Source organism: Carya illinoinensis, chromosome 1 (genome assembly GCF_018687715.1).
Source record: "Carya illinoinensis cultivar Pawnee chromosome 1, C.illinoinensisPawnee_v1, whole genome shotgun sequence".
Taxonomy (NCBI): domain Eukaryota; kingdom Viridiplantae; phylum Streptophyta; class Magnoliopsida; order Fagales; family Juglandaceae; genus Carya; species Carya illinoinensis.
In genome coordinates this window covers 48,101,816-48,129,071 of record NC_056752.1, presented here as the reverse complement: position 1 = coordinate 48,129,071, position 27,256 = coordinate 48,101,816, and the positions used below count along the sequence as shown (strand labels likewise).

The 27,256-nt window shown below is 35.5% G+C and overlaps 1 protein-coding gene across 6 annotated transcripts; it reads left to right on the top strand.

Moving 5' to 3' along the window:
* The first annotated feature begins 1,228 nt into the window (after window positions 1-1,228).
* On the top strand, window positions 1,229-23,102 carry LOC122279340. 6 transcript variants are annotated; one of them, XR_006229582.1, is made up of 24 exons: window positions 1,229-1,593; window positions 2,902-3,286; window positions 4,919-5,035; window positions 5,117-5,196; window positions 5,319-5,332; window positions 5,681-5,816; window positions 5,907-6,055; window positions 6,156-6,286; window positions 6,427-6,549; window positions 6,671-6,744; window positions 10,578-11,168; window positions 11,314-11,425; window positions 11,561-11,698; window positions 12,219-12,539; window positions 12,996-13,269; window positions 13,458-14,746; window positions 15,196-15,598; window positions 15,689-16,620; window positions 16,713-16,778; window positions 16,861-16,986; window positions 19,276-19,520; window positions 19,630-20,795; window positions 21,322-21,515; window positions 22,590-23,102. XR_006229582.1 is itself a non-coding variant. In XM_043089935.1 (23 exons), exons 1-23 carry the CDS (start codon window positions 1,463-1,465, stop codon window positions 21,384-21,386), a joined length of 7,068 nt encoding a protein of 2,355 aa, XP_042945869.1. In that variant the 5' UTR covers window positions 1,229-1,462; the 3' UTR covers window positions 21,387-22,429. The 6 variants fall into 6 exon arrangements, 3 of the variants coding, with proteins under 3 accessions (XP_042945869.1, XP_042945886.1, XP_042945893.1); XR_006229581.1 differs by having other exon boundaries at window positions 21,322-21,975; XR_006229580.1 differs by lacking the exon at window positions 22,590-23,102 and adding an exon at window positions 22,053-22,429 and having other exon boundaries at window positions 21,322-21,975.
* Window positions 23,103-27,256: the final 4,154 nt, after the last annotated feature.

Genomic DNA, 27,256 nt, shown 5'->3' with positions numbered 1-27,256 from the left:
TTAAATGATAATAACATGCGCATCCACCGACTAATAATAATAAATTTTCAAGGCATCGTTTGATTATGTAGATGAAAAGAGATAAGAATAAATTTTTTATTAAAAATTGAATAAAATTTTATTATAAATAATTTTTTAATATTAATTTTATTTTAAAATTTAAAAAATTAAATTATTTATTATATTTTTACGAGAATTTGAAAAAATTATAATAATTATATAAGATGAGATATTTTAATTTTGTTATACAAAACAAGCCCGAGTTATGTTAAATACAGTTTTAGGGCTAGTTTGGTTAACAAAAACCAAACTATCTCATATTATCTCATATCATATAATTATTATAATTTTTTTTAAATTTACACATAAAATATAATAAATAATTTTTTTCAAATTTTAAAATCAAATTAATATTAAAAAATATATTAAAACAATATTTTATTTAATTTTTAACAAAACAATTTATCTTATTTTATTTTATCTGTATTACATAACCAAACGAGAGTGTGTAAGTCTTGTGTATTTATAAAGAAGTAAGATCCACTAAAAAAGTTAATATTTTCACTTGAACTTCAAATTATTATTATTATTTTTTAATGAGTAAGTGATACTTATACACTGTATGATTGTATAAATTATTTTTTATTGTTCAATTGAATTTTTTAAATGAGTTTCAACAGGTTAATTAGAATAAAAAACTCCGCCACTTTTGATATGGAAAAGAGATTGTCATATCAATATTTATATACCGTTATAAATATTTCCGACAACATTAAATGAGTATTAAATATTATATTAATATATTAATTTCTATATGGCTTAAAGTTCATCCAAGAAATAAGGAAATATTTGTTTACTAATTATTTATAGGTATTTTTCTAATATTGTAAATTCTCATTGTTTTATTTGTAATGCTTGTTGATTATTGGGATTTTTCGATATTATTCTTTGATTTTGGAGATAAGTCTGTTTATTAGTAATAAAAAACAATATTAGATGAGATATTGGGAAATAATTAAAACATCTTATATAAAAGCAAAATGGAAGGAACTATGGACCAAATGATACGAAGCCCATTTAAAATGTTGGATCATTTGCGAGAACTTAGCCCAAAAACTAGTAGACAGTAGTCTCCGAAAGGAAGAGTGCCCATTGGTCATTTCACATTCGTATCCACTTTACAGCTAAAATCAATATCCGAGGTCACTTTATCATGGTAAATCCCTAAATCACAGCTCTTTTTTCGTAATTTCATGTACTTTCACATATGTTACAGTCAGCAAAGAATCAAGATTTGCTGTTGTTAAGAAGCTTGTTCTTGCCCTCCAGGATCATCTCTCTCTGTCTCTGTCCGCGCGCCCAGAGAAAAAGAACGTTGAAGGAAAAACCCCAAGTAAAAAAAAAAAGAAAGAAAGAAAGGAAGGAAGAAGAAGTATTTGGGGGGACTCTGACTCTCTGAGAGATGTCGAAGAAGTTGGCGACGAGAAGAGAGCTCTTGGACCGATGGAGAGGCATCGAGGAAGAAGAAGAAGATGACGACGGCGATCATGACTCCTCCAAACGACGCCGTCTCCACCATCTTAAGGAGCAATGGTTCGCTGCTCTTCTCCTTCTCACACGCGCGTGCACACAAACACACGTATTTATTAAATTTTCTTTAAAAATAAATTCCGAGTGATTTTCGTGGATAATTTAAAATTTAAGTCCAGAATGGAAAACGAGCAATGCTTGATTTTTTTTTAATCTTATTATTATTTTTATTGCTATTACCACTACTACAGACTACTACCACCACTACTACTATTTTGCATGTGTTTCCAAACTGAAATTTGATAAAGCTTTGCAGTTCAAGTAGGACTAGTTATTAAAAACTGTATATAAATGTAGAATAGAGTCATTGAAGTTACAATGATGATTGAAAGCTGGATTAACTTTCAATTTTTCATTATTTTCTTGTTGTATTTCATGCTTATTTATTCATTTTTGAATTCCTGATTGCTTTCTCATTTCATTCTTTTGATTGTTTCTCCCTTGTATCCTTGGAAGAGTTACAAAGTTAAATGCAAGCCAAACATGCTAAACAAGCCATGTCTATGTTTTGATTCTTGCTGTACGTGGATAGCACCTTTTTCTTCTCTTGCTATTTGCGGTAAATTGTGAGCCTGTACATGCACAACTTTTTGTGTGGAAATCGTTGCCTTCATAAGGAGTTGCTTTCATATTTTGGAATTTTTGCATAACCTATTTTTTTTTTTTTAACTAATGCAGTTTTTTTTTTTTAAAAAAATTTAATGAACGACTACCAGAGTTACCGAGTTCTTTTTTTCTTTTCTTTTCCCCCCCAGCCAAAATGTCCATTGATAGCTTCTTTTAGTTCTTTATTATTGGTGTCATAATCAAGTTAAAATTTTGAATATGAGAATATAGCCATTTAGGGATAGAACACCATTCATTTAGATGCAAAACGTTTTCTAGAAAACATTTTTAAATTTTCCAATTGTTGGTGCAACTTGAAAATGGAAGTTAACTGAAAAAGTTTACCTAGTCGAAAGATTTTTTTTTAAATGAAGAAATTTAGATCCAAAATATGTATTTTAAGGATTTCAACCAAACAATGCAATTCACGTAATTTTCCCCTAAAATATTTGTTTTTAATTGAAAATGCTTTCGCTCATAAAATATTTTATGTCAAAATGGTGCCTAAATTGACAAATTGGCGTCTGTGCTCATCACCCTTTTTTTTTTTCGTGTGTGGGGATACTTTTAGATGGCTCATTAATGGGATGATGTTCCAAGAATCTACACAGATCTCTACTCTCTAGTCTTTGATTTAACTTTTTCCTAGTTAAAGTTTTTGTCTGTGTGTTTTGTAAAGTAGCTTTTCTTTTCTGCTTTTTTCAGGTTTGCAGATGCATTTAATTTCTTAATTTGCTTCCCAAAAGATACTCATATCTGGTGTGGCTCTTGGGATTTGATGGGTCCTCTTTTAGAGACGTTCTACAATTACTTCAAAGACGAGCATCCTGATTCTCCTCTCAAGCAATTATGGAAGAGGATTTCTGATGAAATGCGGAAATGTATCCAGTGCATCTCTCAGTACCATCAAGCCTTAGAAATGTATGATAGGGAGTATGAGCTAAGTTGCATTATCCCCCTTCTTGATGTGCTGCGAACCCTTGATGAGCAGAGGGTGACTCAACACTTGAGAGAGATCAATGCAAGAATAGCAAGAGAAGAATATGATCCAGCTCGTGATAATGCTGAAGTTGTTAGTGTAATGTATGAGGTATTCTTGTTGTTCTTATAACACTTCATTTATTTAAAATTGTTATATGAGATAATTGACATCATCATGATTGTTAAGATTGTAACACCTCGTACCAGAATGAGAGGGTGCTGAATAGGCTCCCACATTTATTTGGAGGAAATTCTTGGTAGTTTATAATAATTTTGAGGTACTTCAATTTCGATCCAGACTAATCGTTTTGGAGTATAAGCTGTGATGTGGCTTGGACTTTCTCAGATCATTCAAAATGGCATTCTGGCTGGTTCCCTTCAAGAAGTGTGGGGCTTGGGCTGTGCCATGTACAATAGAATGACTTGATGGGAATGTCTTGGAAGGGTAGATTGACCCTTCAGATTTAGCGCAAGAGAGTGGTGAATATCACACATTTCTTGAGAGGGGAAACAAGAGGCTTCATTTATATGCAACTTTAATTAGTTTTTGGAGTCTATGCTCAAATGTGGTTTGGTCTTTTTTTGGGTCCTGACATTTGTTGGCATAGATATTAATGGTGTTCTGTTTTGTTGGGTTATATGTTTTTGTTTTGTTTTTGGTACTAATATTTGTTATATGTGTATTCACATGCATACACATATATAGGTGTATTCACATGTATACTTCTAGTGTACCTGGGCTATGCCTATCTTTATATCAATAAAATAATTTATTACTTATCAAAAAAAATATTTGTTATATGTTTTTGTTTTGCTTTTGTTTTGCATTTCATTTTTACATATCTTCTAAATACTTAAATCTCCAATGCAAGTCTCATAACTTGATTCTCATAAAATGGAATGAAGTATTAAATAACCAAGTCTTTACATGCTTGCCGCACAAGTTCTAAGGTGATTATAGAGTTTTGAATACTTTGGGCTTTACTATTTTTTTAGAACAGGCAATATTTTCAGTAAACAGAGATGTAAGTTTTAATTATATTATGGATCTCTGAGCCTTGTGATGTATTTGGCTTGAAAGGAATGGCTGGAGCTTAGGATGAGCTTAGATATTTCTTTTTCCATACTCTCTTTTTTGATAAGTGAATGTTTCTTTTTCCGTACTTATTATATCTCTGGACTTCTGCCAGTGTTTTTAACGGAGCCAGCTTACATGACTTTTTTGTATCCCTTTCTAGCTCCTAACTTGTAACTAGGTGTCCTTTGTTGTATACTTTCTGTGTACTTGGGCTATGCCTATTTACTTGTTTCAATAAAATTTTATTGTACTTAAGAAAAAAAGGATATTTGAGCCTTGTTATCTAGAATTTGCATATAGTTTTACTTATGTTTGGATTTTTGTGCATTGCACTTGATGCTCGAATGGATTTATTTTTCTCCTGTTGTATGTGTAACAATGCTATTTTCCCTTATTATATGCCATGTAAGTAGTTATACATCATATAACTACTTTCCTGATTTGTATATGAGGCATCCCATTGAATTGCAGCCTAGCAGTCTACCAGGTATAGGTGTTGCTCTTGTATATGCCCTGTGTACTTGACTATGCCTATTTTCTATTATAAATAAAATTATTATTTATCATTCAAAATAATTGTGAATTTAAAATGATTTTACTTTGATTGCTGAGCTTTAGTTTTGGGGTCGATGGTGACTGAATTTGCTGACTTTATGATCACAGATTTTGATGTTCCCTATCCTGTTGGACGATCAATCATTGTTCACTGAATTCGAAACATTTATTGAAGCAATTGATAATAAGCATGAACTGGCTTTGGATGGACAACAACAGTTTCCGGTACTTATTGGGCTATATGTTTGCTTACACTAATCTCTTAAATTCTCCCATGCATTATGAAGTGAATACATTTCCTTTCAGGGTGTTTATGCATTATTTTTTTTCAAACGAAGAGTGCGTTCTGTTGGTCATCGTCTTGCTGGGTCTATGGGAAAATTGAGGTACTGTTTCCTGATATGAATCCCCCCTTTTTTTCTTCTTTTATAATCATGCTGATGAAGCTGTTCTTGGTTTTGGATTCTTTGTCTGGCTGCAACCCCGTCCCACTTCCCCCAACCCTTAGGGAGATCGGTTTAGGTGGGAAATTGGCTCCATTATATTTGATGATCTCATTTTATTTTTGGTTAATGTTATTTTCATAGTTATTATAACTATCAACAAGGCTATTAATAAAATTTGAGTGATAGTCTATCTTGTGGGCTACACCTTTTTCTTAGTGTTTTCAATAAGAACCTTTTTCTTAGTATTAATAAAATTTGTTGTACTAAAAAAAGGTAATAGTCTATCTCTTGATAGATTCTAACTTTTAACCACAGACATTTACACACTTCCAAGGTTATTGGTTTTTTCTCCACTGCTTTATAGTCCCCTAAATCCTGGATCGGCCTTTTCATTTTATTCTCTTTGCATGTAGGAGAGTAACAGACTTGGAACCTTTGCAGCCTTTGCTTAAGAAATTTATAGGCTTTTTGGAGACAGAAGTTTTGTCACCGACTCCTGAGACTTCAAGGCCAAGAGCAAAGCTGGACCGTGTATCCATATGGCTTGGAATCAAATCATTGTAGGGCATGTTGGCTAAATTTCATCTTCAACAATTTCATTGTTCTCTCTTTTCCTTTTAATGCTAGTTTTACATGCTTGTTTTCTGAAGGCTTGGATTCTTAGATCCTCCAACTTTTGAAGAAGGGATACTAGAACGCTATCCCATTTTTCTGGACCTCGTACTCAATCATATCAGTGGTGATTCAGTTGTATTTTCTCATGCAGTTACCTGCTTGAGACTACTCTTTGAAATGCTTGGTGAACTCTTTTCTTACCCTTTTTTTTTTCCAATTGCTTGGGTCAATATACTGTAATGTTGAGCTTACATATTCCTTTGATGTTCTGGGCTTCCTTTAAGGTTGTAAACTTTGGTTGAGATCTACATTGTCTCCAAGTGTGATGCGCAACACGCTATTGGGGCAGTGTTTTCATACTCAAAATGAGAAAAGCCATAAAGACATTTTTGATCTTATTCAGCCTTTTCTGCAGGCATGTCTGTGGAACATTATGACACTTCATTTCAAGTTCCTTTTCAATATTTCTGTGTCAAATTTTTTTTTTTATTCAATTTTACATGTTAGATATAGTTTATTTTCACACAAGTGATGTGTACTCTCCAATCCATACAGTCTCTTGAAGCTTTGCAAGATGGGGAACATGAAAAGCAACGTAGGCATTTTATATATTTTCTCCTGCACCAAGTGCCAATGAGCAGTAACTTCAGTGTTTTAACGAGGAAAAAGGCTTGCCAGGTTCTTATTTCAACCTCTAGATTGTCAAATAATGGTTAAAATTTTTGCAATCCGTATCAGTTGATACTCCTACATTTTTGGCTCACTGATGCTGCTATTTATTGCAAGATTGTATTTTCAGATAGCTCTTTTTATTATACAAAGAGGTTATAAGATGAACCCCCCGTGCCCACCTTCTGAATGTGCACATATGTGGTATGTGGTCCTAACTGTTTCGTACTTGATATGACCTTTATGTGGTGTTTATGAGATCATTTTCTGATGCTTTTTGGGTGTTAGCGTCATAATTTCTTTCATTCTTACCTATGAAAAACTTTTCTTTCATCCTGTGAGTTTCTAGACCTTTGTATCTTTAGGTCTTAATTATTATTTCATTTGTGTATCGTGTATTGGGGTGCACTCTTTTATTCTTTGAATGAAGTTTTGTTACATGCCAATTAAATGTTTAATTTGAGTGTGACCTTTCCCAAAGAATTGATTGGGGGGTACTTTTAGGCCTCGTTTGGATAGTGAAAATGTTTCATCTCATATTATCACTGCAACTTTCTCAAATTCCCTCACATAATATAATAAAAAATTCAACTTTCCTAAATCCCAAAACAATAATAATATAAAAAAAATATCCTAACAATATTTTATTCAACTTTCAATTTTCGTCTCAACTCACTATCCAAATGGCACTTTAGTATGACTTCATGAAGAGGGCTTTGGAGGGGAAAAATGTCATAGAGATTGTGTTTCCCTTTTTTGGATTGTGGAAATGTTGGTGGCTACGGCGAGGATTTTTTTTTTTAATTGTGATTTGTTCCAAATTATAAGCAAATTTTTTTTGATTGAGAAACAAAATTTTATTGAGCATAAAATAGGCAAAGGCTCGAGTATATGGGACATTTTTTTTTATTGAGCATAAAAATGGATATGCATGTAATTGGTTCGGTTCGTTCTAGTTTTGGACATATTTTGGAGGCAAACTGGTCCAAGTCTGTTTTTGAAATTCTGAAAACCAATACAAATTGATTCATCCACGAAACTGAACTTTTGATTTTTTCAGTTTCGGTCCAGTTTGGATCGATTTTACAAGTATGATTTGGTTTTGGGCTTTTTGTTGGGCTGGTTGGTTTTTTTGACCCAAATGAAAAAATTATACAAAAAATGTGTAAATATGTACTTAGCAAAAATGTATTTATCCTTTATATATATAGCAAACGTGTACTATTATACTTATCCATTTATATATGTACGTATGTAACTTAATATATAAGGATAAATAATAATATATTAATAACTTAATATTAATATTCATGTTTAAGAGTAATTTTATATTAAGGAAGCATAAATAATAAGATTAAAGTTTTAGGTTATATTAATTTTATGGGTCCGAGGGCCTTGCCTTGGAGAGGTTCCACGACATTAAAAAAAAGGGTTATATTAATTTTATAATATGTACGATATATATAGCATGTAATATATATAATATAAAAAATATATATTTTGGTTTGAGTTGGTCTAAATTGTTTTCCAAAACATGAAGACTGGGATCAAACTGATTTTCAATCCATTGGTTAGTTTTTTCTTACACCCCTAAAAATGAACGAACTTGGTTATATAGGTGTAATGAGCCAAGGAAAGTGTGAGGCATATTCATGCCATAAACCCAAAAAGAGTAGTCTATATGAAGTTCCCTTAAATTGCTTATAAAACTTCTTTCTTGAATAGACTGGAAAAGATTTTTCGTGATTTCTTATGAGGAGGGCTAGAGGATACAAAGAAATTCCATTTGATCAAATGGGATAAGTATGCACCCGTTTTCTTGTGGCGGGTTGGGCTTAAGAAATTTGAGAACCTTCAACAAGGCTCTTCTCGGTAAATGGTTATGACGTTTTCACCTTAAGGGAGACGCTCTTTGGAGAAATATTTTAGAGGTCAAATATGAGAGTGTATGAGGAGGTTGTTGCTCTAATGAAGTCATAGGGGCTTATGGTGTGGGAGTTTGGAAACTTATCTGGAAGGGCTGGGATGATTTTCTCGGCAACTGTAGGTTTGAGGTGGGAAGGGGCATGCGGATCAAATTTTGGCATGATATTTGGTGCGGGGATGTGGCTTTGAAAAACGCTTTCCTCTCTCTTTATAGGATTGCGTGGGATCAAGGCTCTTCCATGGCTGATAATATGTGCAATAATTCTAATTCCATTACCTGGTCTATGAGATTCACTAGAGCTGTACAGGTTGGGAGATGGGAGACATCGCTGATTTCTATAGAGTGTTATATGCGCTGAAGTTAAGGGCAGGAAGGGAGGACATATTGCTTTGGACCTGCATAGGGAACAAGAAATTTTCAGTTTGTTCATATCACAAAGCCTTGTCGACCCACTCCTTCAATGACTTCCCTTGGAAGAGCATTTGGAGGAGCAATGTTCCCCTCAAAGTTGCTTTCTTAGGGTGGGTGGTCTCCCTTAGTAAAATCTTAACAATCGACAAGTTAAGAGAGCGTGGACTCTACATAACGGATTGGTGCTACATGTGCAAACGTGATGGTGAATTAGCAGATCACCTTCTTATTCATTGCGAAGTAGTTAAGGTATTGTGGGATGCAATCTTCTTGAGACTTGGTATTGCATGAGTTATGCCTAAGAGGGTGATAGATCTATAGTCTTGTTGGCGAGGGATTAGGGGCAATCGCCAGATCGCTACAGTATGGAAGACGGTACCTTTATGCATAATGTGGTGCACATGGAACGAAAGAAATGATCGCTGTTTTGAGGATAGGGAACGCTCCCCGGACAGTTTTAGGGACTTCTTCTTTCATACTTTGTTGCTTTGGGCCTCTTCTATTGTATGGAATGGAACGAGTCTAAATGATTTGTATGCTACTATCAGTAGCACGTAGGTTTTTAATTAGGCTCTTTCTTGTATACTTCCTGTGTACTCGGGCTTTGCTAATTTTATCTAAAAACTAGCCAATGTGTGAGTTAGCACCCGTGACTACCTTTATAACCTGCCCAATTTGTGTAGGTTATTCATATTCTCGATGTTAGACTGGGGTGTTAGAAACTTCCTCTCGTAAGTTCTTGACTATCTTGTCAGAAAGCACTAGTCAGGTTTGCGCTATAACCGTAAAAAGATTGGTCAACTTGAAGCTTCTGTACACTATGGAGGAAATATGGAAATTCTTTGTGTTTTCTTTATTTCAATGGTTTTCAGCTACAGTGCTTAATAAAGATTCACTCATGATTTTCTGTTTTCGTTTTCTTCTTTATAGAATGTAATTAGGTGTTTTCTTTTGTATACTCCTTGTATGCATGGGCTGCACCTATTTCATTCAATGAATAAAATTCTTTCTTACTTATCAAAAGAAAAAGAAAAAAAAGAAGAAGAATCACTTATAAAGCTTAGTTTCACTTGGTAAATAGCCAATAGGAGACTTTGCACCCATGACTACCTTTATGAGCTACCCATTATTTGTGGGCTATTCATATTCTCAATGTAGGACTGCAGTGTTACAAAAGGACAAGTCATTAAACACTTACATGTAACAAATATATTAGCTTCCCTAGAATCACTTGAACCCAATTTCTTCTATTTAGCAGCCAGCGTGGGACTTAGCACCCCTGACTACCCTTATAATGAAAAAGCATGTTCTAATTGGGTTATTCATATTCCCAATGTAGGACTTGGTGTTTCAACAGGACAAATCATTGAACACTTGAAAATGTGAGAAAATGTCTTAAAAGTTTTCTTCTAACCTCTATAATATAAGTGATTTTGGTAGAGTATTTATTAGGTAAAAAATCAGTTGTTCAATGACTAGCTCTATGGCTGAACCATTAAATGACTTCATCCCCTATCCTTAGTGATGTTTGGTATGGTCCTGAAAATCATGTATTACTTTAAATCGTAAACATTTAAAATACTCATGTATGTTTATGGATTTGTTGGTAAATTGGTTGTGGACGCACTTATCAAAAAGATAATTTGGTTGTTGACTGAGATGGCTTTATGATTCATTTATGTGCATTTTTATTGGACAGGGGCCCTTCTCTCGTGTCATCCCTGAAGGATTCTTCACTACACAGTTCTCTGAGGCAACCTGCATTTGATCTTATACAAACTATTATAGTGTCTGATGCTGCTGCCCTTATAACTTCAATGCTGAATTGCAGCACCTCTTGGAGTATTGACAAAAGCTTGTCTCTGGACTTGGATGATGATGATCAATATGACAGGCTTCCATTTATTCCAGATGGTAGAGAGGAGGATAATAGTTCTTGGAGCGAATTCAGTGCACAAAGCAAAATTACTTGTCGGGAATATCGAGAGTGGATTTGCATTCCTATGTTGTGGATTGATGTTTTAGTTGAACTTGATCCCTCAGTCTTTCCAATATCATTTTCTAAGGCTGTTTTCTGGGCTCGATCTCGTTTTTCTATGGTTGAACCCGAAATCAGTGCAGAAATGGCACTTCCATTGAGAACTTGGCTTCAATCTTCGGTTGAAGAAATCTCCACTTCATTTGGTTGGACAATCCCAACTGGTTCTGATGATGGTGGAGAGGGGAAGGAGTCAAAAAACTCAGTAAAAATATCATCAATGTGTATTTCTTTAGCAAGAACATTCAACAGGTTGTTAGTGTTTATGTACTTTATCAATATTTTTAATGTTGTGTCAGACCCCTTTATAGTTTTAGGTTGATGGTTATGTTATGAGGCAATGCATAGATTAGTGGGAACTGATCACTTGAATAATTACATGAGAGGTGTGATGCAGGTTAACTGGACACTTTATAGATCAAGTGGGGCAAAGAGAAATTGGGAAACAATGGAGTTGGGAGCCAAGGATGTCTGAAAGCTTGATACTTTCACTCCTGGATCCTAATGACGTACGTCAAATTAATCTTTTTATATCTTAAACCTTATGTTATTGTGCATCTATGATTGAAGTGATGGATTATTCTCGATTTCCTTTCTCCTGTCTGAGCAATTTGTATATATGTACATACTGTCTTTTGATACAGAATATCAGGCAATTTGGGAAATGTATTTTGGAACAAGTTTCGGATACACGTGGTCTTTCTTGTGGCTTGAAGTTCCTCTGCTCAAGTGGATGCTCGTTGTCTGCCATTTTTCAGGGTTTCAGGCATGCTTGTAAATTGGTAAAGACTTCCTTTCAGTCAAAGCTTCAGAATAATGATATGTGGTTAGATTTAGGTCTCTCTCTCTCTCTCTCTCTCACACACACACACACACACACACACACACACGGGTTAAACCAAGTACACGAACACATGCGTGTGTATATGTATCTATATTGATTGAAGTAAGCAAATACATCAAGTTGTTGGCAACTAGGTTTTCAGACATGCACATAATAACCAAGTGGAATTATGTTTTTGTTTGAGCTTCCAAGTGCTCCAATCTTATTCTTCCCCAGGCCCTACAAAAGAACTAAGCAAAGCTTTTCTTCAGTATATGTGTAACAGCCTTCAGTTTCTAATTTGGAATTTCATATTTGAAATTTCGTATTTGTTCCTCTGGTATGCAGATAGAACACGTTCACTACGGATGATATGTCTTTACTATTATGGGATGCCCTTTTAAGGGGGATAAATTGTAAGTTTTACAAACAATCACCTTCTCGTGTTTTTCCTAACATCTATCTTTTCACTCTTTCAGGTTCTACTGGATTCTGTTTTGGTAAAGTTTCAGACTTTGCAACATTTCTTTTTCGTTCTACGCAAATTACTCAAAGGGGTTACCCAAGAATGGCCAGAAAGTTCATCTGATCACTCAAGTATTGCAAGCTTCTCTTCCCAAGGTGGATTTTTGAGGCAGCCATTCTTTGATACATTGCCTGTGAATGCCAATGGGTATTCATCAAATGTTGACTTAAAATTGCTGGAAAAGTTCATTTACTTGCTATCTGAAACTGCTTGGCCTTCTATTCGGAGATGCTTAATAGAGGGGAAAGCATTTATTGATTACAGTTTCTGTCAGGTATTCTGCATTCATTCTACTTGTAAATGGTTTTGTTAGAGCTGTAGTTATGATTATGGTACTTATAAACTCTTGGTTATGTGTGGACTTTTTAAGTTACAAGCAATGTACAACTTTAGCCTATGAGTATTTTCTATTGGCCATTTGGGTTCTTACCGTCCCCCCCTTTTGTTTGTGTGTGTGTGTGTGTGTGTGGTTTTGTATAGGCAAATACTCTGAGGTGACCAGTTCTTGTCAGTGGTTAAGTGTACAATGAGTATTGCTTGGTTGATAAATAAATTTACTAATCTACTTTTGTTTTTACTCTTCAAATTTCTTGAAATGCTGTTTTAGTTTCTGGTAGGAATTTATAGTTTGTGCAAACGCACCTCAACTCTGGCACCCCATAACCCTATCTGACACATCCCTTCAGGGTTTCACATGGAAGGCATTCTTACTAGTTCTTTGTTGTTTCAGATGACTTGTGTCCGCTTACTTGAGATCCTCCCTGTTGTTTTTGAAATAATGTACCCGCCATTGGGTACAAAACATGAGGATTCGAGAGTGATGGTGAAAAGTTCTTGTGACTTCTCATGGCTTAATGATCTCATGGATTGGGGAAAGTCATCACTTAAAGTCGTAACCGTGTATTGGAAACGGACAGTTTCCATGTTGCTGTCTTTTCTCAGGGGTTCATGTAGTAACAGTGCTACAATAACAATTGGGACCATTGAAAATCTGATATCAAGTGGTGAGCTTTCAATATTTCATTACATGCAGACAAAATGTTTAACATAGTAATAATGGTTGTGGCAGTGGTTATTATTATTGTTATAGTCACTATTATTACTACCTTTGTTGTCCTGGTTATTACTATTGCTATTCTAGCTTTTTGTTGATCATTAACGGATTCGTTACATGTCTTTCTTATTGATTTAGATAATTTTGCCACGGATGAATTGACAGAAACAGTTTCACGCCTTTCTGTTTCGTTATCGAAGGAAGCTTCTTGTGACAGTGGAAAGACCCCCTATATTTCGAGATCTTTATTTCCCGAATTATTGTCATTTGAGAGGAATAGTTCAGTTTCAAATGAGCAGCCTCCCTCTGTGGATGACAGTGAAGTGCAGATCTTGGACTCGGTAACGGGAGCTCACAAAACGGCTGAAGATATTCTGATTGTTCTTTCAGACAGTGAAACAGAGGAACCTATATCTGCCAACGAGGTCATTCTCTCTGATACTGAGACAGGTCACCTCATGTTGGAGGACAAGACTATTGATCCTGGGAGCAAATCACATTTTGACTCTACGAAGAAGAAAGTTTTGGACACCAACACTTCTAAGGATTTGTTGGAGTCTTTTCAGCAAAATGACACTACTGATGGTTCTGTGGTTGCTTCTCGGGATAAGAGCTTTGATGGATTAAAAGGTAAAGGAGCACCCGCTCTCCTCGAATCAGAAGGTTTAGATGCTAAGAGGAAAGGAATACGCTCCATATACGATAAAACTGATTCCATTTTATCCAAGAATAGAGTTAATCTCCATGTTTCATCCAATGAAGCTGTCAGGTCCAAGAATATGACTCTAAATTTCAACAGTGCAATTTCCAAGGCAAGTGACACTGTTTTGAAAGAGATGGTACATGATACTGAAGATGATCCATTTGAGTCTGCTCTAAACTCTGCAAGGCGTCAGCAGTCATTTATAGCAAAGTCAAGCACTTCTCTTCCAAAACGGCAAGTCATTCAACTTAAATCACATTTTGAAATTAGATCTGGCCGTTTACATAGACTGGAGGGAGTGAAAAGGTTCAGGCCGCCAAGGCTTGATGACTGGTATAGACCCATTTTGGAAATTGATTACTTCGAAACTGTTGGATTAGCATCTGCTGGCAAGGATAGGAGTTGTATTGTTAGCAAATTAAAGGAGGTTCCCGTGTATTTTCAATCGCCTGAACAGTATATAGAGATTTTTCGGCCGTTGGTTTTGGAGGAGTTCAAAGCACAGTTGCACAGTTCCTTTCTGGAAATGTCTACATTGGAAGAGATGTATTTTGGCAGTCTATCTGTGATGTTGGTCGAGAGAGTTGATGATTTTCATCTGGTTCGATTTGTCTATGATGATAATGATTCTGCTGCTTCTAAAAGCTTTTCAGAAAATGACCTTGTGTTGTTGACAAAAGAGCCTTTGCAAAAATCATCCCATGATATTCATATGGTTGGAAAGGTAGGCTCTCATGTTACCTCATAACATCCTTTGGAAGATTTGGGTAAGAGTTTCTTGCAATCATGCAGGCAATAACCAGATTTCTAAATTGGCTTGCCTATCTATTACTGGCCATCAGCCCTATTTACATGATGTGTTTCCTAAATTTTGGTTGTGATCTTACTTACAAAAAGATTGGTTGTGATCTTTAGAGGTTAGATGATAGAATTTGTTGTCATCCAAGTTATATATCTAAGTGGCAGATGATTGAATTAGATGATGCCCTTGGATGAACTTTTTTTTTTGGTTTTTTTTTTTTTTTTTGTCGTTTGGGGGGGGGGGGGGGGGGGGGAGGGGGGTGTGGTTCTTGTAAAAAAAGGGATACCACACTTGGATGGCCCATTTATCATACATTCCTCCAGATTACATCATATGTAATAGTTTCCTAAAGCATCCACAATAATTTTCAGGTGGAGAGGCGTGAGAGAGACAATAAGAGAAGACTAACTATATTAGTAATCAGGTTCTATCTTCAAAATGGTTCTTCACGATTAAATCAAGCTAGAAGGAACCTCATTGAACGTGGTAAATGGCACGCAACTCGCTTAATGAGCATTACACCTCAACTTAGAGAATTTCAGGCACTGTCTTCAATTAAGGAAATCCCCATACTTCCAGTTATTTTGAAGCCCGTCAATGATTCTCTTGGTGGTGATGTATCCAAGGAAGTGGATCTGGGTAAGCTTTCCCAACCCTTGCAGCAAGTACTGAAATCATCCTTTAATGACAGTCAACTTCAAGCTATTGGTGTTGCTGTTGGATCACAAAGTTTAAAGAAAGATTTTGAATTATCCCTTATTCAGGGTCCTCCAGGTATCTGATTTACTTTTGTCCAACTTTTTGCAGATTGAATAATATGTACTTGCGATTTGTCCAGTTAGTCTTTATTGCTTTGGTATATAGGTACTGGCAAGACGCGAACTATTTTGGCCATTGTCAGTGGCTTGCTTGCTTCACCTTTACAGAGGATGGGTAATGCAAAAAACTTTCTTGATGGCACTTTGAAAAGAAATAGTATGCAGTGCACCAATTCACGACCACGGATAAGCCAGACTGCTGCAATTGCAAAGGCATGGCAGGATGCAGCCTTGGCTAGACAATTGAATGAGGATGTTGAAAGAAGCTCAAAATCCATGGAAAATTTGGCAAGAGGAAGGGTGCTTCTATGCGCTCAGTCAAATGCTGCGGTTGATGAGTTAGTATCGAGAATTTCTAGTCAAGGTCTTTATGGCAGCGATGGAAAGATTTACAAGCCGTATCTTGTAAGGGTTGGCAATGTGAAGACAGTCCATCCAAATTCACTACCAGTATTTATTGACACACTTGTTGATCAACGTTTGGTGGAAGAGAGGATGAAAGATTGCAATGAAAAGAATGATTCAACTGTGGGCTCTTCAATTACTTTGCGTTCTAATCTTGAGAAAATAGTTGACCGAATCAGGTTTTACGAAACAAAGCGTGCTAACTTAAGGGATGGAAATGCAGACCTTAAGAATTCTTTGGAAGCTGATGGTAATAAGGGGGATGATGAGAAAGAAGTGTCTGATGCAGAAATAGAGTTGAAGCTAAGAAAACTTTATGAGCAAAAGAAGCAAATCTATAAAGATCTTAGCAGTGTTCAGACACAGGAGAGGAAATCTAATGAAGAAATGAAAACACTTAGACGTAAGCTTCGGAAGTCTATTTTGCAGGAAGCTGAGATTGTGGTAACTACATTGAGTGGTTGTGGTGGAGACCTCTATGGAGTGTGTTCTGAGTCTATGTCAACTAATAAATTTGGGATTCCATCCGAGCATACCCTTTTTGATGCTATAGTGATTGATGAAGCTGCTCAAGTAAAATATTCTTTACTCAATTGAACTTATAATCTTTTTATCATTGCTCTTGCCCTCCCTTGTCTTCTAAGCATTTCTCCTTGCCACTACAGGCTCTGGAACCTGCTACTCTGATTCCTCTTCAGCTTTTAAAATCTAGCGGGACTAAATGTATTATGGTAAGGACCATTGAATTCTTTAATTGTGGAACTATTCTGTTCTGCCAAGAAATAGTATGAAATTAATAATCTATTCTTTAAGGTTGGTGACCCAAAGCAGCTTCCAGCGACAGTTCTTTCTAGTGTTGCTAGTAAATTCCAGTATGAATGCAGTATGTTTGAACGTTTACAGAGGGCCGGTCATCCTGTCATTATGCTGACCAAACAGGTGAAGTAGATTGCAAATATTTCCCTTAATCTGTGTAGTTTTAATGCAAGTTTACATGATTGAATGATTATAAATCATATTTAGCTTTGTTCTGTAGTTGGACCTAAGTACTGGAGACGAGCTATAGCAATAAAAGTTGGTACTTGTGATGATATATACTGGGGTGGTCATTTTTTATATCCTGTAAAATTAATCTTAGAAATTATCAGCCTGTCAAATAGAGCTTTTCTACCATACTGATATGAAATCACCATATACCTATAGATTTGATTGCTTGAACTTAATGGCTGTCTTGGAACTCGTCATGCCTTTAGAAATAATTTTATCATCTCAAGGTAGGAGGGGACTTGGTGATCTCAATTTATCTTTAGAGCTGATCGAGGTTATGTATTGGTTCCAATGCTTTGAAAAATTCTACTCATCATCTTTACACCACACCACACCTTTTATTTTTTCTTTTTATTTGTTTTTCCTTAGCAGGTGTGTGGTGTAAGAATTATGAGTAGAAGAACTCTATGTGTATACATGGTAGTTTTTTTCTTGACGAGTATACATAATAGTGTTGGTGAAAGCGCGAAGTATACTTGAGCTAAAAGTTTGTCCAGAGCCTAGGCGCTAAGCACAAGAACGTGGCTGATTGAAGTAAAGCGCACATTTTTAAAATGATGAATAATTACAGATAATCCATGCACTTTAATAGAAAAAGTTTTAAAAGCAATTTGATGATGTTTAGCCTATTAACTCAATTTATTATAGTATTTTTATTTACTGATTAAAAAAACTCTAATAAATTAGAGTATTATGCAACATGACAATCAAGTAATCTACTAGTGACATAAATTTAAAAATAGCATTTTATATAATTCTCTTGAGCTTTCCTACATGAACACATTTATGATATTTCATCTCAATAACCAAATTAAAGTTTATGATTGAATCAAAATCTGCCAAAAAGACCATGACCCAAAAAACACAAAATTGTAGGTACTGACTTTTATGCCAACATAAGCAATCAAATATCAATCCATCTAGAAAGTCATCTTGAACCATTGTATTGGGTTCAAAGCATAAAACGACAACATTTGCTGCCCTGGTATGCAAATGATTTTGTTTTTAGGTCTTGAATTGATATTTTATACAATTTTTCAAATATAATTACAGAAGTGTGCTTTTCTGCGCTTTAAAGTGCACAAAAGTGCCAAAAACCGTGCTTTTGTAAATGCGCTTCACTTTTGGTAAGTGAAGTGCTTTGGCCTAGGTGCTTTGCGCTTAAGCGCGATTTTATCAACAATGATACAGAGTTATTGGTTGGGTACTTGTTTTTCTCTTTTTAGTTGCTGTGAGTTTCAGTTTTTCTAATTATGATTTGTAAAAAAAATAGCTGTCCAGGCACTTCTTGCTATGTGCTTCCATGGGCTCTAAATTAGTATGGTGATGAGAATAATATAATGTCCATGGCGGATTACTGCATTGAAGGATCAGAAATGGTCCCACGAAAAATTAATGCCCCTTTTTATGTGTAAAGTTTGTATGTGCCGGCCTTACATTCTCTCTTTTTTGTTGTAATACCTTCTGTTAACCTTATAAATTTTATTATAAGGTTAAAGTATGTGTTGGTTGAGTATGTTTTGTAATACCTTCTGTGATCAAATGTGGTTCTTGTTTATCTGCTTCTGTCCACCTGAAATTCCTGATTTGATGACTTGGTGTGTTAACTGCTTTATGTGCCGCAATTTTTTGTGCTCAAGAACCTGTTTTGGTGAAACAGCATGTCTTCAATGCTTTTTATTATTCTGTTTTGGAGGATCTGAAACATGACTACTGCTTTCCAATTAAATGCTTTTGGTTAAATTGCTGCATCATAATTCTTACTAATGATTGTACAAATTTATTAGCTTCCCCTACTGATTAAAAAAAAGAAAAGAACGATTATTGGCTTCCCCTGATTGTTGGTCTTAGTGACAAAACTGTATCTGGTGGGACTTTATGGGTCCTCATTCAGTCGTTATTTTTTTGGTTATGCTTTTGGGCTTTGGGCTGCACCTTATTTTTTTGACCAGGTTGCCAACTATAATGTGGCTTTTGCCTACTAATCCAAGTTTTCTGTCTCCCTCTATCTTTATCTCTATTACTTATAAATTCCTACTTTTTCATGTGTCACTTATTTTTGGGCCTTTTGCTTTATTATTGATTCTCTTTTTGTGATGAGATAGGGAAGTCCGTGCGTTTTTACATTTTTATCCTTCTGTGACTTTTTGAAAACTTTTAATGAAAAGTTTCCTCTTGCAGTATAGAATGCACCCAGAAATATGTCAGTTTCCTTCATTGCATTTTTATGATGGAAAGCTGCTAAATGGTGAAAAAATGTCTAGCAAGTCAGCTCCATTTCATGAAATTGAGGGTCTCGGACCATATGTCTTCTATGACATTGTTGATGGCCAAGAGCATCGTGGTAAGAACTCTGGTGCATTGTCCCTTTACAATGAGCATGAGGCTGAAGCTGCAGTTGAAGTTCTTAGGTTATTCAAGAAAAGGTACAGAAACCATTTTAAATACGTTACTTTTCAAGGAAAGGGTAGACAAACTTCTTTGTAATGTGTGTAATTTATTTCTTCTAATTTTGTATTTGGCCACATCGTTTAGGTGCCCATCTGAATTTATTGGTGGAAGAATTGGCATCATAACTCCATACAAAAGTCAACTCTCTCTTTTACGTTCTCGTTTTTTAAGTGCATTTGGATCTTCTGTTATAGATGATATGGAATTAAATACCGTGGATGGTTTCCAAGGTCGGGAGGTTGATATAATTTTACTTTCAACTGTTAGGGCAGGGGATCCGAACTCTGCCCTTCGGATCAAGTCAAGCAACATTGGGTTTGTAGCTGATGTAAGAAGGATGAATGTGGCTTTGACAAGAGCCAAGCTCTCGCTCTGGGTCTTGGGTAATGCCAGGACTTTGATGACAAACCATAACTGGGCTGCTCTTTTAAAGGATGCTAAAGCAAGAAACTTGGTTATCTCAGTCAAAATGCCATATGGGTCGATGTTTAAAACAGCCTTTTGTAGAAATGATGTTCCAGGAATTTCTGTTAACCACTCAGGACAGAAGAAATATGTTGAAAAGGTTTATGATGCTAGTTGGCATGCAAAACAAACTGTACGCAATACAAATCAAAGCTTTGAAAGGGAAAAAAGGAATGTAGGCTGTGCAAATCAGAGTAAAAGAATAGGTATAGGAGACGAAAAGTATTTGGCTGCGACTAAAGATTCATCTTTAGTAGCAAATGGTAAGAACAGAACTTCTGAGGATGTTAAGCGTGCAAACTCAGGGAAACATGCTAGAGTGGGTGAAAGGAAGGGCAAAGAGAGTAGTGAAAAGAAAGTCGGTTTGGGGAATACTGATATGAGCAAAAGGAAGCATGAATTTGACAAATCTAATAATCATTCAAACCATTCTGAACGAGAATTGGCTGATGGTCATAAACTCTCGAAATCACATGTGTCAAAAAAACTGAAGAAATCCTCTGATGGTGGTAGAAGCGAGCAGGGGAATCAGGCAACTCAATTAACTGAAGTCAGCTTTAAGGAGAGAGATGCAAATGTCAGAGGTAAAGCCCCCAGTCAGGTAGGCCGTGCTGAAGATTTGATTGAAAAAAGGAAACAACGTGAAGCTGTTGATGCTATTCTTTGTTCTTCACTGATATCTTCCAAGAAGTCTGAAATGTCAATGAAACCTCTGCCTGCCAAAAGGTCTTTTTCGTCATCATCAAATGTTAGTGGTGGCATAAAACCTCACAAAACAAGTAAAGGTACCCTCTTCCACTGTGCTGTTCTATTTTAGGCATGTGTGATCAGTTGTAAACTAGTTAAAAATGAATGTCCGAAAATCATTGGTTCACTCTTGGCATATGTTACACCAGCTTCAGTTTCTGCATATGGTGTTGTTTATGATTGCTTATTCTGAGATTTGTGCCTTGAAGTGTAAGGTTGGTTGTTTTGGGGGGACTTTGTTCTGTTGACACCAGAATGCAATTTGACTTTAGTTGTGCGGATTATGAGCAGGAATGAATTTAGGTCATTGTTAACTTGTAATTTGAAAATTCATGTTTTAGAGGGACTTTTATCTTATATAGAATTCCCTTGTATTTCATTCAGTGGCACTAACAGAAGTTGTTAACAACATTTTAAAATAATTCAAAATGCTTGAAATACCTTTTAAGTTGTTTCAATTTATTTATTTTTTAGTTTTTGGTACCTTAAGTTGCTTGACTTCAGCTGTTTTGATATTTCTTCTGGATGCTTTACCTTTCTGACAGTCTTGTTCTCTTCTATCAGTTCCACCAGCGTCTTCAACAAGTGCATCAGAAAACCAGATCCATAAGCATCGCAGTAAGAAATAAAATTCTTTTGAGTTCCTAGGACTTGGGTGAAGCTTGAAGTCCTTAGTTTCCAAATTGAAGCTTTGCGATCGATGGCATTACTTGAACCGGAATGGAGAGTTTTGGCGCATTTGGCATGCCAACAGTAAGGTAATTGGTGGAATTCCTGCTGGTATACCCACACATCAAATACATCATGGTAACCAGAAACTGTCATAGACGAGTTTTTAACAGGTTACTGGTACTTACTATTGGGGAAAAAAACAAATCTTAACTGGAGGTACTGAAAAAGTTATTTTAGTGGAAAAATCTTGAAACAGGATGCGGTGACAATCCCATATTTACCCCATCCAATGAGAAGGGGATACATGCTCTTTAGGATAATTACAGTAAAAGCGGGTGTAGATGATCATACGAACTCTCTGAGTCTCTCCTCCTCAGTCTCTCTCTTTCTTCTCAAGCCTCCCTCTCTCTCTCTCTGCTCAAGCCGAGGCCATGAAGCGTTCAATCTCCCCCAAGTCGCTCTCTTTCTCTCTACCCTCATACACCAGGACCTGCTACAAGTGTTAAAGTCGCCACAATTTTGGAGATAGCAAATGATGTTCCCAAGGTTTTCTATTGTCCTACTTCACTCCCTGTTCCTTTATTTTCATTCTACTGCCATGAATAATGCAGTGAAACTCACAGTTGGAAAATTGGCTGTTGGGAGGGATGATGCTACCTGGAGTGATGCTTGATTTATTCCTTCTCAAGACGTACTGCATGGTTGGGTCCACGATAAACAACTCACCTGTTGCTTTGGGCTCAGAAAGTCGCCCGAAGTTGTGTTATATATATATATATATATATGTGAATAATCTTAGTTTCACTTTGCAATTAATTGTTGGAGTTCTTTGTATCTTACTATGATAATTTAGTCTTACGGCAAAAGCTTTCATCCTACGTCCTTTATATTCTTTCTCCGTTAGAAAATCTCCTCAAATAGGGAATTGTAATCTGTATCTCACATTGTGCAATGGGAGGAAAAGATGCAAATGATATGAAATTGAATATTTGTTTTTTTTTTTTGTTTTGCTAGTTACATAATTATTTGAGCCATATTTGTATGAAAATTGCTTTTACGTGGTCTGGAAAAATAGGATTGATATGGCTAAAACCTTTGTACTTGTGACATTTCAATATAGTTTATTTTTTTAATAGAATTAAATTGTGGGTGAAATACAGGGGTTTAGCAGCATGCTGCTTCTACGGCGATGGGCGGACGTTAGGTTAGTATTACGTTTTGGATTGTCCAGCTCTGAAGCTGCAATTGGGTTGTGAGGTGTCTGGCATCATAATCCAAGGCAATGGACCTCGCGACTCGCTGCCAATTGCAGGGAACTCTTTGCAAACATTTCCTGAAAAGTCTATACAGAATACTCTGGCGGGCGTGTTATCGTCAATTGCTGATCGCTGCATTGCAGTATGTGTTATCGTCATTTGGATTTGTGCTTGATTTTAAGGTATTGCGCATGTACAGAAGGTCCCATGCAAGCCTGTAACCAGAGAATTAGCAAAATGGTTAGTGAAACGGAAACAAAAACAAAAACAATTTTTTTTTTTGTGAATCTTTTGACCGCATCAAGGAAAATCGTTAAAAATTTATATTTTCTTTTTGAGAGAGAATCGCGCCTAGCCATGGCTTTGACATTTGTAATTAGTGGTGATTTTTACTTATTTTGATGTGTTTTTCTCCTATTTTTTAATTTCATGATAGTGATTAATTTTTGCCAAAAGTAAAAATGAGCGAGCCTCCGAATTGAGGTATAATGAAATATGAGTAAAATGAAGACTTTTTCTAGTCGGAAGGAATCCACTGCTTAAATATTGTAACGTGCATTATATTAGGAACAGTGATGAGGAGCTGGTTAATTTTATGTTTGCTAATTAATTTTACCAGAAAACTCAAATGTTACTTTAAGTAGAAGTAGACATCATAGTTTGATGACAGGAGGTAAAGATGAACATACTAGATAGCCCAAAAATAAAAATTATTTTATTTAGTATCTAATTAATTAAATATCATTGAGAGATAAAAGTAAAAGATAATAAATTACATTTCTCGCTCATGGTTATAAGTAATAGCGGGATGTATATCTTGAAAATTGGGTTAGCATTAAAAAAATAAAGCAGGGTTGGTGGACGCGATCATGAAGTATGGACTGCATGCAGGCACATTAACATATATATCATGTATATGGACTACGGTTTTGATCTTCTAAACTAACGTACCACTAGAGCCAGAGGGGGAAGGCGGGACAAATATGCCGGCTCTAGAGGGGGAAGTCGGGACAGGCCGGTCATAGGGGATCCACAAACAAATAAAGATTTGGAGGGAGGGAGGGAGGGAGGGAGACAGACAGAGAGACTTATGGGAAAATATTATTCATGCATATCAACAAAAAGGAAGGTGGTACTTTTGTCTTGAAAGGGGACCAAAGTTCCGCCAATATTGAATTGCTAACCAAATGCCTATAATTTTCATCCAAAATCATAGATCTTGGTCAATTAAATGATATGATTTCAAATAATATAAAACAAAAAAATAAAATGATCCTTTTGAGATGTGTTATAGTATTAGAAGTTACATTATTTTTATGAGAATTAAGATTTGTTTCTTTTTATGGCTAGATGATCCCGACAAAAAAGAAAGTAATATTTATACACTAGATCGATCGAGCTTAAGATCGATCGAATTAGAAATACCAATCTTTATTTTATTTTTCTTTTTCTAGATCTATGCATTTCTGAAGTTAGCCATATATATATATATACACACAATATGACATGTAGACACATGTACATGGTATGATATGTATATTGGTTTAGCTAGCTATGTACGTTACATGTGCAAAAACTTGTAAAATGGAAAAGGTACTACGGCTTCAATAGTCGATGCAGAGCCACGTAATTTATGCCTTTCTTTTGTGGGTATGCGTAATCAGCTCTGTGCTGGAAGTAATCTCACTAGCTAGCTTGATCAGCACATGAGCTAGCATCACTACTCGGATAAACCATGTGAACTGCACATTATTCAATTAGATACGCTGTTCTCAAGCTTCCCCAATCAATGCTAGTTCGGCACATGCTCATTTTCCTTATATATATATACACACGTTGAAATAAATTTATTTTATTTACGTGGGTCTTGACTACTCATGCATGACCATATATAGGGGTTGGGACATTTTATTTTTATTTTTATTTTTTATCATATATATATGCATAATCATACCAATAAGATCATGCTAAAAATATATATAGTACATACTGACATTGCTTGTGGGCTCTCTCTCTCTCTCTCTCTCTCTCTCTCTCTCTCTCTCTCTCTCTCTCTCTCCAATCATAACTTACACGTAAGGTGCTATATAGCATGGGCTACCAAGAACAGAACCTGAAAACTTTAGCTAATTAAGAGACAACTCTAGTTAGTTTCCCGTGCATGCCCGTTTGAAGCATTTGCATGGATTATGATGACATCTTCGAGACATGCAAGATGCATTTATACAAATTTATGTTTCGATAAAGAGAAATGATAGTTGCAGTTGTGAGTGCACAAGCGTAATGAATCATTTAAAAAAAAAATTAATTAATTTTTTAATAATTGACTCTACTCTTTTTCAAAATAACTATACAATAATTACATATTTCATAATTGTAAGTAGATTATGATTGTTCTCATGTGTCAACTACTACTGCATGCGCATCATGCACAGTCAATTATTACTTGTGGACTGCATGAGATAAATGCGTATGATTGGAAGGGACCCAAAAAGATACGGTAGCTTTATTTTGGGAGTTGCAAATAAAAAAGATATTTATGTCATGAATGTGTGATTGTGTCAGTCAACTGAATTTCATTATTTGCTTTATGCTAATGATCATATTATTGAAACTTGGCATATTAATAATTGAATTGGCAGAGAGTTGGAGCAGAAGAAGCTGGGAGCTAGGCTATAGTCATGACCCCATTCAGTTAATCGGTTTATTTGCTTCGTTTCTCGTCCCTCCTTGATCAGACCCTCCATGCATCTGCTGCATGCAGCTACCTAGTTAGCTCCTGGCCTGCTTTTGCCAGCAAAAGACTGACGAACATGACTAGCTATTCAGCTGCTTCAATTCATGTGCCTTTCCTTTGCTCATCATTATTATGCTATCTGATCCATGTCGATCGTTGTAAACGTTTTCTTCTCTCCGCGTGCGCCGGGACGGTACTGAAGCCTGAGATCAGTTCTAGTACTGATTTTTAACTGCCAGTAAATTAATGAGGATTAATTAGATATCATGATCAGTTGTTGCTCTGGGTTTTTTACTTTTTATTTTTTGCAGTGAGAGTTATAATTTTATCAGCTCATTGTTTGTTATAATCCTTGCATTTTGCTAGTGATTTTTTTAATATTATTATATGCTATATATATATATATATATATAGAAGCTGATAGTCCTATCACATGATAATCATTTTGGATTATGTTTTCTATTTTTTTTGTCAAGCATGTTATTAACTCGATCGAATAAATCTTGTGGCTGTAATTTTTGACAGTTACAGTATTTCAAAATTTCCTTCTGCATGCATTCGCCTCCTTTTGCCCATTATAGATATATGCATGCACGGTGCACCTGATCATCATGCAGGAGACACAGAAAGCCAGAATAATCATTAGGTTTGTTTTTTGTTTTCTAACTCATGAGTAAAAACTGGAGATCGATCGATATAATATATATACGAGATGACAATTCTTTGTCATGTGGAAATCTCTCTCTCTCTCTCTCTCTCTCTCTCTCTCTCTCATTTTTTTCTGCAAGGAGTTGGTGGATAAAACTGATATTACAGTGTATATAAAATCAGATAAATTTGAGAATTTTCTACTGAAATAGGTACTTTATTCTGCCTATATATGTGCAATATATATGAATGATCGAGAGCACAAAGGCCCAGAGGCCTTCACTAATTTGAGAAATTAATAAATTACTTGGAAGTTGTTAATTTATTTTTCTCTTTACATATAAGAATACTTCTTTATTATATATTCCTTTCATTATTATAAATTCCAGTAGATATATATATATATATATATGATCAAGGGACGTAGGCGCTTAATTAGAATATAAATTAGATGCATGTTTAATTAATAAGAAGTAGTCGTGTATACCAGAGAAAACACATGCCAAATTATAACTCTATTTTATTGGAACAAGCTCTATGTATATATGAAGACATTTCTAATTATTGTTTAATTTTTCTCCCAAAGATCAGACAATAATTCAGCTCGGTGCATGTCCAGCTTTACGCTGAATAGTACTACCGCATGGGAAAAGAAGTACTGTTAATTACATTTGTACGTATGTGGTTGCTCTATATATATATATATACACTTATTAGATCATCCGGGAATATATATATATCATGTATAGAAACTTTTGTTCTTTCGGGTATAAGTAAATGGCAACGTCCGTTACAACTTAAAAATTGAACACTTCAGATACCATACTAGATTGAACTTCTAATTAGTCTCTCATATATAGTTTTATGATCATTCCAAGTTCCACCATATGCTCTGACTGCTCTCACACAGACAGAGAGAGAGAGAGAGAGAGAGAGAGAGAGAGAGAGAGAGAGAGAGAGAGAGAGAGAGAGAGAGAGAGAGAGAGAGAGAGAGAGAGGATTTTCAATTAATTACTACATGCTTGCATACTCATCATATATATAATGTCCATAAACAGGGGGGTCATGTGATTAGAAACAAACTTTAATGCAAATGGAGATCAACATGCATTCACTTCAGGAAACTCATTATATATATAGCGAAAGATGGTTAATACAGATCCATTTATATACTCCCGTACGTAGC

Coding starts and splice junctions, on each gene's coding strand:
- LOC122279340 (XM_043089935.1), top strand. CDS start 1,463: ATGTCGAAGAAGTTGGCGACGAGAAGAGAGCTCTTGGACCGATGGAGA. Junction 3,287..4,918: donor TTGTTAGTGTAATGTATGAG/GTATTCTTGTTG, acceptor TTATGATCACAG/ATTTTGATGTTCCCTATCCT. Junction 14,747..15,195: donor ATATTCATATGGTTGGAAAG/GTAGGCTCTCAT, acceptor AATAATTTTCAG/GTGGAGAGGCGTGAGAGAGA.